The sequence below is a fragment of the Carettochelys insculpta genome, chromosome 6 (assembly GCF_033958435.1).
Source record: "Carettochelys insculpta isolate YL-2023 chromosome 6, ASM3395843v1, whole genome shotgun sequence".
Classification (NCBI taxonomy): Eukaryota; Metazoa; Chordata; order Testudines; family Carettochelyidae; genus Carettochelys; species Carettochelys insculpta.
The window spans coordinates 125,808,079-125,817,875 of record NC_134142.1 but is presented as its reverse complement, the minus strand read 5'-3'; the positions used below and the strand labels follow the sequence as shown (position 1 = coordinate 125,817,875).

At 62.3% G+C, this 9,797-nt stretch overlaps 2 protein-coding genes across 2 annotated transcripts; one reads left to right on the top strand and one right to left on the bottom strand.

Annotated features, from left to right (window-relative positions):
- Positions 1-1,031: 1,031 nt before the first annotated feature.
- Positions 1,032-5,102, top strand: MYL11 (myosin light chain 11). The gene is made up of 7 exons (XM_074998460.1): positions 1,032-1,108; positions 2,351-2,440; positions 3,173-3,248; positions 3,360-3,464; positions 3,790-3,868; positions 4,475-4,523; positions 4,712-5,102. The coding sequence occupies exons 1-7, from the start codon at positions 1,106-1,108 to the stop codon at positions 4,814-4,816; spliced, it is 507 nt and encodes a 168-aa protein (XP_074854561.1). The 5' UTR covers positions 1,032-1,105; the 3' UTR covers positions 4,817-5,102.
- A 304-nt stretch (positions 5,103-5,406) lies between these two features.
- QPRT (quinolinate phosphoribosyltransferase) lies at positions 5,407-8,855 on the bottom strand. Its single transcript, XM_074998439.1, has 4 exons — positions 8,821-8,855; positions 7,204-7,764; positions 6,241-6,372; positions 5,407-6,157 (listed from the first exon to the last, which is right to left on the bottom strand). Exons 2-4 carry the CDS (start codon positions 7,753-7,755, stop codon positions 5,945-5,947), a joined length of 897 nt encoding a protein of 298 aa, XP_074854540.1. The 5' UTR covers positions 7,756-7,764; positions 8,821-8,855; the 3' UTR covers positions 5,407-5,944.
- Between the last annotated feature and the right edge of the window lie 942 nt (positions 8,856-9,797).

The following is a 9,797-nucleotide window of genomic DNA, read 5'->3' as shown; positions in this document are numbered from 1 at the left end:
CCAGCTCACCCTGTACCTCCCCTGCACACCTAGGGCAGGTGGTACATCCCAGGGTGTGCTGGGTGGGGGCGGGAGGCCGGCCCCTCCCTGGCATCGGTGCATGGGGGAGAGGTGAGGGTGAGCAGGGACCTTTAGGGGCCTCTCTGCTGGTGACATGGAGCACACAGCTGGTGCCACTGTCTAGAGAAGGAACGTTACCTGGGGACATCCGGACAGACAGGAAGGGGGCAGGCGATGGAGAGAGGAAAGAGCACACAGGCCCTGCTCTGGGGCACAGGGACGCTAGTTGGCAGTGGCTGTCCACCCACCCCGCCCCATTTTTCTGGCATGAAGACATAAACCTGGCCAACCAGTGGGTGGCACGACCCTGGAGGGGGGCCCTTTACCGGGGTGACACAAATGAGAACAACGGGGTCTCGGGGTTCAGGAATGGGCGACCTGGCTTGGGGCAGCCAACGGAGGGCGAGGGGACTTGCCTGTTCAGTGGGGACCCTCTTTGGGAGAGACGTGGAGGCACACAGCGGGGGCGGGGGGCCAAGGGAGAGGTGAAACAGGCGTGGGATGGCCTGGATCTTTGGGGGGATACACAGGGAAGTCAGTGGGGCAAGAGGGGGACCCATAAAGCTGTGACACATGAGGGCACAAGAGAGGGAGGATCCTATCAGGGGCGTTGAGGAGCAGCTGGGACAAGCCAAGGCCCAGTAGTGGGGCTGGTGACGCCTGGGGGAGCAGGGGGTGACTGGGGCAGCAGCAGGGCAGGGAAGCTGGATGCACTGAGCCAGGCTCTATGCTGGGGCAATACAGGGGTCAGGGGACCCTTGCGGGGGCGTGGGACAGGCTGGGGGCCACACAGGCTGGAGGGATCCCAACTCTCCAGTCTCCTTTCTCCAAGAAAGGAGCGGCCCCGCCGGGATCTATTTCAAGCCCTGGGCTCCTCCGAGCCAAACTTGAAGATGCTGCTATAGTTAGCTCTTGGTGTGGCCCACCCCCTGCTCCTCCCGGGAGCGCTATATAACCCCAGGGGGATCGGCAGGGCTCCCCAGCCAGCCCAGCTTCCTCACCGGAGAGATTCCCACAGCTGTGCTCGCCCACCTCCCGCTGAGACATGGTAAGTGAGAGGCAGGCGAGCGGCCAGGGGAAGTGAGTGGTGACCCCACCTCTGCGCACGCCCAGCTGCGGCTTTGGGACCCTGGGGAACCTGCAGCGTGGAGAGAAATTCCCAGGGGATCAGTCAGTCCATCTGCTCCCAGACACCCCCCATCCTTCCCTCCCTCCCCACAGACACCCCCCAGCTGTCGCTCTAGTCCAGCCCTCTAGCTCCCCACAGACCTGCCTCTGCCCCACTTCTTTCCAACCCCAGCTCCTGGGGCTCCCTCTCTAGTCTCCTCCGCACCCCTCCATGGGGTGCCCTGCCCCCGCCCTCCAGCCACACCCAGAAGACGGCTCAGGCACATTCTGCTCTCCAGCAGGTGTGGGGGGATCACGCCTGTGCAGGTCCCTTCCCCGCCATTTCTCCACCCCATCCAGGTGCTCTGGGCCTGTGGGGGGCAGGGGGAGAGATAGGGTCCAATGCACAGGCCCCTGCCTCCCCACTGGCTCTCAGCCCCCTCCCAGCTGAGTTCAGCTCCACAATCTGCAGAAGTGGGTCTGACCCAAAGAAGCTCATAACCTAATCAGTAAATGGTGGGTCGGCGCTAGGGGATTCCCTGCCTTGCTTTCCCCTCACACGGACACCCAGCCTCGTACCTGCCCCAAAACGCAGCCCATCCCCCACGTGCGCTGCCCAACGGGTGTTTCCCTGTGTCCCCTCCCCCCAGCCGTCACTGCGATGCCCCCCGGCTTCCTCAGGAGCTCCACCCCATGCCCTGATGATGGCTGAGCACCCATCCCCCTGTCAATCCTCATGCATCCCGCTAGTGGTCGTGCTGCCCAGTTCCCCTAACAGCCCCAGTAACTGCTCTGCACCCCAATTTCCCTACTAATGCCCATGCAAACCCCAGTAATTCTCACCCCCCCAATACTTGTAACAACTCCCATACACTGCTCAGTGTCCCCCACGCACCCCAATTCCCTCAACATCTCCTGTACACTCGGGTTCCTTGTAGCCCTCCCACTACGCCCCAGTTCTCTCCTTAGCTCCCCTGAACCCCTACTAACCCCATCTCTAGGCTCACCGCAAGTGCTCCCCCACCCCAACTCTCAGACAGGGCACCTGCTGCCCAGCGGGGTGAGGGCATTATGGGGCACCAGGCCTGTTTCCAAGGCTCAGATCTGGGGGAACGTGGTGGCTCATGGACTCACCTCTGTCACACCATGACCTGTCTGCTTTCATCCCACCCCCAAACCCCAGGCACCCAAGAAGGCGAAGAGGAAGGCAGCCGAAGGCAGCTCCAATGTCTTCTCTATGTTTGACCAAACCCAAATCCAGGAGTTCAAAGAGGTAAGGAGGATGAGGGAGCTGGGGAGGGAGACTGGCCCCTGTGGTTTGTTTCTCTCTCTGGGGGGCTGGATCACCCCAGCAGAGCTTGACACTCTGGGGCAGCATCTGGGGGCTCCATCTCCCCACATCCTCACCCCAATCCGAGAGGCACCTCTCAGGAGATCTACCCACTGCGTCCTCCTCCCTGGACACAGCTTTCTCCCCTGCCCCCATGCCCCTGCCAAGGCTGGGGCAGTTTCCTTGCCCGGATTACATCTATTTTGGGGCTGGAGGGTGGAGACATGGCGTGGGTGGCTGGGCTGGAGCCGCCTTACAAGGAAATCCCTGGAGATGTGGAGCTCAGGGCGGCAGGACAGGCCCAGGTAGGAGGGGCAGATGGGTGCCAACGGGGCATCTCTATCCTTGCCAGGGGCGGGGAAGCAGGATAGGAGGAGGGCTGGCGCAGCAGAAGTGAGGGGTGGGGGTAGCCCCCCCCCGTCTCTGGAGAGCTCCTCCGGCATGCAGCACCTGTCCCCCTGGGGAGGGGCCGCCTTGCCGGGCCCGTGGCGCGGAGCCAGGAGCACATTCCTGGCGTTCCTGCCGTCCCACAGGAGCCAGAGGGGGATTGGGTGACAGGTGTCTCTAGGGGACAGCTGCTGGGGGGGGGGCGAAGCCGGGGGGGGGGGGGGGGGCCAGGCACATGGCCCTTGGCATCGCTCCAGCCCCATGAGCCTTTGCTCCTCTCCCATGTAGGCCTTCACCGTCATTGACCAGAACAGAGATGGCATCATCGACAAGGAAGACCTGCGAGACACATTCGCAGCCATGGGTAAAGGGGCGGAGCCATCCTGGGGAGGGGCCTGACTGGGTGGGAGGGGCCTGTCTGGGTGGGAGGGGCCCATGCCAGGAGGGGTGATGGGATTCATTCTACCCCCTACAGGGCGCCTCAACGTGAAGAATGAGGAGCTGGATGCCATGATTAAGGAAGCCAGCGGGCCCATCAACTTCACTGTCTTCCTCACCATGTTTGGGGAGAAGCTCAAGGGTGAGTGACCCCCACACCCTAGTTGGTACCTCCTCTTGTCCCCCCATGCTCTTTTCCCTTGGTACATTCCCATATCCCTCCACCACTATGTTCCTCTTGGAACACCCCATCCCCCCTCAGCCTTACCTCAGTTGGTACATCCCGCCCCTCCATTGATACAGCCTGTCCCCCCACTCACACCCCTACTGGTACACACCATCCTCCCAGTCACACCTCCATTGGTACAAACCCTTCCCCATTCCACCTGCCACTGGTACGCCCCACCCCCATTCACACTCACATTGGTATGCCCCACCCTCCAGTTCTCCCCCTCTGTGCCCCCCAGGTGCTGACCCCGAGGACGTGATCATGGGGGCGTTCAAGATTCTCGATCCGGACAACAAAGGAACCATCAAGAAGCAGTTGTGAGTATCCCTGTCGCCACCAGGGGGCGCTAGGGGCTGGCATGAGGCTCTGCCCAGCACTGACACTAGGGGGCGTGTGGGGCTCAGCCCAGCAGGGGGCGCTAGGGACATGTGGGGCTCAGCCCAGCAGGGGGCACTAGGGACTGGAGTGGAGGCTTGGCCCAGAAGGGGACACTAGAGGGAGGGGGCAGGGGCAGCGTGGGGGTCTGTCCAGCATGGGGTGCTAGAGGCAGGAGGCGGGGGACAGCGTGGGGGTCTGTCCAGCATGGGGCGCTAGAGGCAGGAGGCGGGGGACAGCGTGGGGGTCTGTCCAGCAGGGGGCGCTAGAGGCAGGGGACGGGGGACAGCGTGGGGGTCTATCCAGCAGGGGGCACTAGAGGCAGGGGGCAGCGTGGGGGTCTGCCCAGCACGGGGCGCCAGAGGCAGGGGGCAGCATGGGGGTCTGCCCAGCAGGGGGCACTAGAGGCAGGGGGCAGCGTGGGGGTCTGCCCAGCAGGGGCGCTCTTCCCAGGACATGGGGCATTGGGGAGGGCCAGTACTGAGAAATTGTGGGTGTCTCCCTAGAATTCGGGGTGTCTAATCACCACTCTGCTTGCCCCCTCACAGCCTGGAAGAACTTCTGATCACTCAGTGTGACAGATTCACCCCGGAAGAGGTGAGGAATTTGGGGGTCACCAATACAATCCCCACCCCCCATCCTACCCTCCAGATTCTCCCACCCACTCTGGTCGCTCTGGCAACAGCAGTGAAGGGGGATCTGCTATCGAGGGGCAAAGACCCTGGCTTTGAGGGTGGGGTCACCCCAATTTTAACTCCCCTTTTGCTCCTGTCCCTCCCCCCCAGATCAAGAACATGTGGGCAGCTTTTCCTCCAGACGTGGCTGGCAACGTGGACTACAAGAACATCTGCTATGTCATCACACACGGTGAAGACAAAGAAGGGGAGTAAATGCATCAGGCGTTCCCAACCCCTCTGCCCCCCATCCAGGGGGCTGGCGCTGTGGGATCCCATCCACCCATTCCCCCCAGGCTGGGGGCAGCTCCAAGTCATCTTTGGCGTTGGACCCCCTCCTGCACGCGCCTCTCTTATTTATTGTGATTCCGGGGTGGGGAGCTGGGATCCCACTGCCTTCCCCTTGCCCACCCTGCAGCCAGAGTCCTAAGAAACTGGTCAGGACCCATATCAACAATTGAGAAGTGTCTCAATAAAGCTGAGGAAACCTGTTTTTAACTCGCCTGGTGTCCTGGCCTGTCCTGTTGCAACTGCTTCTGGCGTAGGACGCGGGGGATAGGGATTGGGGTGGGCTAACGAACTAGCTGTGGTTGAAGTCCAGGTCCCATTGAAGTCTGTGGGTGTTTTCCTGTAACTTTGGTTGGGTCAGGATGTCACTGCAGGTTTGGGAGGGAAGACACTAGATACGGTCGCCTGTCTGTTAACCTGCGGACTGCCCTGCCGCATGATTTCATGGAGTTAGTTTCACAGGGGGCTCAGGAAATTGGGGATCTGACCTTTCTTAACACTGCTTCGAGGAGCTCACGTCAAGCCAGCCCATTTCAGAGAAAAGGCATACGATGATTTTAGCCATTAAGGTGTGGAACCCTCTGCTACATGATTTCACAGGCGGCTTTCGAAAATGTAGTACATAGCGGCTCTGAGAGCAAAGTGAAAGCATACAAATCAAGACAGCACCTCCTGGAGACACCATAGGATGTAACTGTCAATAACGCCCTGATACGTGATCTTGTTGCGTTAACATTTCGCACATGGCTTAGGAAATTCCAGATGTGGTACTTCTTAGGAGAGAATCCCAATGGGAACATTAAGGTAGAGCATTTCAGAGGCAGATGATTAACCCAGGGTCAGTGGAACTCCCCACCACATGAGTTTCCAAAGCTAAAATTTTGTTCCCAGGTCAGGAAATTTCGTGGGGGCTGGTTCTTAGGAGAGCGCCAAGGTGAGAAAACATGGCCAGCACCCGACACGGGGGAGACGCATGATCATTTCCTCTTAACCTGTGACCCGTGATTTCGTGGAGCTAAAACTTCACACGCAGCGTGAGAAAAGAGGTGCTCGGTCTTAGAAGGCAAACTCCCCTGGGGGCGGGGTCTCCCGACTGATTTTGAGGGAGAAGTCCACGGCCCGGGCAGACTGGGTGAGGCAGCCCAGAGAGAGGATGTCCACGTATGGGCTGAAGAACTGGGAGAGGTTCTCCTCCGAGATGCCCCCGCTGGCTTCCACCATCACCCGGGGGTGGGCGGCTTTCAGTGCGCGGGCCGCAGGGTGCAAGTCCTAGGGGGGAAAGGGGCAGGGTTATGCGGGTGATGTCTGGGGTCCCTCCTGCCCTCCCCCTGCACCCGGCAGCTCCTTGGTACCTCCGGGGAGAAGTTATCCAGCATGACAATATCGGCGCCAGCCTCAGCCGCTTCCAAGGCCTCCTCCAGCGAGCGACACTCCACCTCCAGCTTCAGGTGAAAGCCAGCCACCCGCTGGGCTTCCCGGACAGCCTGGGGACGGAGACAGTGGCTACGTCTACGCTAGCCCCAAACTTCGAAATGGCCACGCAAATGGCCATTTCGAAGTTTACTAATAAAGCACTGAAATGCATATTCAGCGCTTCATTAGCATGTGGGCGGCTGCGGCACTTGGAAATTGATGCGGCTCGCCGCCGCACGGCTCGTCCCGACGGGGCTCCTTTTCGAAAGGACCCCACCTACTTCGAAGTCCCCTTATTCCTATGACCAGATGGGAATAAGGGGACTTCGAAGTAGGTGGGGTCCTTTCGAAAAGGAGCCCCGTCGGGACGAGCCGTGCGGCGGCGAGCCGCGTCAATTTCGAAGTGCCGCAGCCGCCCACATGCTAATGAAGCGCTGAATATGCATTTCAGTGCTTCATTAGTAAACTTCGAAATGGCCATTTGTGTGGCCATTTCGAAGTTGGGGCTAGCATAGACATGGCCAGAGACAGGAAAGGACCCAGGCGTCCGGGGCTGCAGTACCCATTGCAGCCCTCCCAGAGATGGGAAAGGGACCCAGGCATCCAGGGCTGCAGTACCCATTGCAGCCCTCCCAGAGACAGGTAAGGACCCAGGCGTCCGGGGCTGCAGTACCCATCGCAGCCCTCCCAGAGACAGGAAAGGACCCAGGTGTCCGGGACTACTCTAAGGAAGCCCCACAGAAATGGGAAATGGGATCCAGGCATCTGGGTAGGAGACACCCCGCTCCTCATGCCCAGAGAGGGGTCTGGGATCCAGGCATCTGCACTGGCTGTCTAGGGGGCCCCACCATGTTCCCAGAGACAGGCAGAATGGGGCCCAGGTGCTCAGCCCACCCCTGTACCTGGGCAATCCCCCCCACAGCCCAGACGTGGTTGTCCTTCAGCATGACGAGGTCCCCGAGGTCATAGCGGTGGCCCGAGGCTCCCCCCACCAGCAGGGCGTACTTCTCCGCGAGCCGGAACCCCGGCGTGGTCTTCCTGGTGCCCGCCACTCGCCCGGGCCAGCCTGCTTCTCGCGCCAGCTGGCAGGCCCGACCTGCGGCTGTGGCCACACCGCTGCACCGGCCCAGGCAGTTCAAAGCCGTCCTCTCCCCGAGCAACAGGTGCCGGGCTTTGCCGCTGACTTCCGCCACATGGGTCACGGGCTGCAGCCAGGCCCCCTCGGGCTGCACCCACTCCACGGTGCAGCCCAGCTCCGCGAAGACAGCCTCGAAGAAGGGGCAGCCAGCCAACAGCCCGGTAGACTTGCAGGAGAGGACAGCACGCTCCGAGCGTTCCCCCACCGCACAGCCGGCGGGGTCGAAGGCTGGGGCATCCTCTTGGAGCCAGTCCTGGACCAGCTGGCGCAAGCGGAGGGGCGGGAGGAGGTGGGAGAGGTCCGGGCGGGATGCCATGGTGTTGGTCTGCAATGGGAAACCATAGAGGTACCGGGCCAAAGATGTACCAGAGTGTGCCCTGCTTCCCAGAGGCGGGGCATCTCTGTGGTGCCCCCAAGGGGTGGGAGAGGGGAACTGTGGGTGGACCCAGCACAACCCTGCTGGGAGAGTCCTAGGCTAGAGCAGCTCCCCTGGCCAGCCCTCCCCCACCTCGCCCCACAACCAGCACCTGCCCCCCAGTGACCCCTGCTGGGGGGATGGGGATGGAGCAGTTGGGAGCTCCCCCACAGCCAGGGTCCTGCCCCCCCTCCCCACATACCCCCTGCTCCCCCAGACTTCCCCTCCCCCACTGTAGAAGGGGCTCAGTCCCAGCTCTTCCCACTGCCCCCCATTCTAAGGTCCTCTCAGCTTATCATTCCCCTGCATTCCTCACCCCTCCCCCAGCACAAGGCAAAGTCCAGGCCAGCCCCATCTGTCCCGGAGCAAACCCACAAGGCAGAGGGTGTCCTGCTCCTAGCCACACACCTCGGGGTCCTGGGCCTGGGGCACTGAGCCTCTGGATGGGGGCTCTTACCTGGGGGGCAGGGAGCCCCAGGCGGGGGCCTTACCCAAGGGGGGGCAGGGAGCCCCGGGTGGGGGATCTTACCTGGGGGGGCAGGGAGCCCCAGGTGGGGGCCTTACCCGGGGGGGGGCAGGGAGCCCCAGGTGGGGATCTTACCTGGCGGGGGGGGCAGGGAGCCCTGGGCTGGGGCCTTACTGCGGGGGGGGGGCAGGGAGCTCTTACCAGGGGGGCAGGGAGCCCCAGGTGGGGATCTTACGTGGGGGGGGGCAGGGAGCCCTGGGCGGGGGCCTTACTGGGGGGGGGGGGCAGGGAGCTCTTACCAGGGGGGCAGGGAGCCCCGGGGGGGGGTCTTACCAGGGGGGCAGGGAGCCCCAGGTGGGGATCTTACCTGGGGGGGGGGCAGGGAGCCCCGGGTGGGGGATCTTACCTGGGGGGGCAGGGAGCCCTGGGCGGGGGCCTTACTGCGGGGGGGGCAGGGAGCTCTTACCAGGGGGGCAGGGAGCCCCGGGGGGGGGTCTTACCGGGGGAGCAGGGAGCCCTGGCACAACAGGCAGCCGGCCGGAGACCTGGGACAGGTCTGACTTCCCTGCGTGGAAGGGCGAGGGGGGAGGGGCAGGTAGGGGGCGGGCCTGGCTGGGGGGAGGGGGTCTAAGAAAACACCCAGGCATAGAAGGTCCTGGCCCAGCCTCCACCCCTCCCCTGGCCCAGCCCTGGACAAGGCCCCCCCGGTGCCCAGCCCCCTGCCCCACGGGGGCACCTCAAGCACCAAAGGGTGAGGGCGACGGTGGTGTTTTGTGCCGCGTCAGACTTTGCTCCCTCCACCCTCCCCTCCTCCAGAGTTGGCCAGTTCTGCCGTGTGCGCACAAGTGTGAACATTTGTGCATACATGGGTGTGCACAAGTTCGTACGTGTATGCAAGTGTGTGCGCACGCGAGTCCATGTGTTTGTAGGTGTGCGAGCAAGTGTGTGCGCATGTGCATGTGTGTGCACAAGTGTGTGTACACATGTGCATAGCTGTGCGCACAAGTCTGTGTGCGTGTGCATAGAGGTGTGCACAAGTGTGTGTGTGCACATGTGCGCACGTGTGTGTGCGCATTCTGTATGGCGTGACCCAGTCTCCTCGCTGTGACGGCCTGCGGGTCCCCGGGTAGCTGAACACTGGGCAGCTCCTCGAGGCGGGGAGATTTCGCCGTAGGCTGACAATCAGCCCCCAGCTCTGGGCGAGGCGAGGAACCGGCGCTGGGCCCACACCAGCGGATCGTTGTTTGAGGACGCACTGGGTCATGTACCTGAGAAACAACCAGAAGTCCTGGGGCACCTCACCAAATAACCGACATTTAGGAGCATGGGGGGTCTCTGCCCACGGACGCTCCAGCTCCAGAGTGTCGGTTCGTCTCTAAGGTGCCCCAGGACGTGTTGGTTTTGAAGATGCCGACTGACTCGGCTCCCCTCTGGGACGTGAGAAATACAGTTAAATCCCAGGGGGTTGGGTAACATT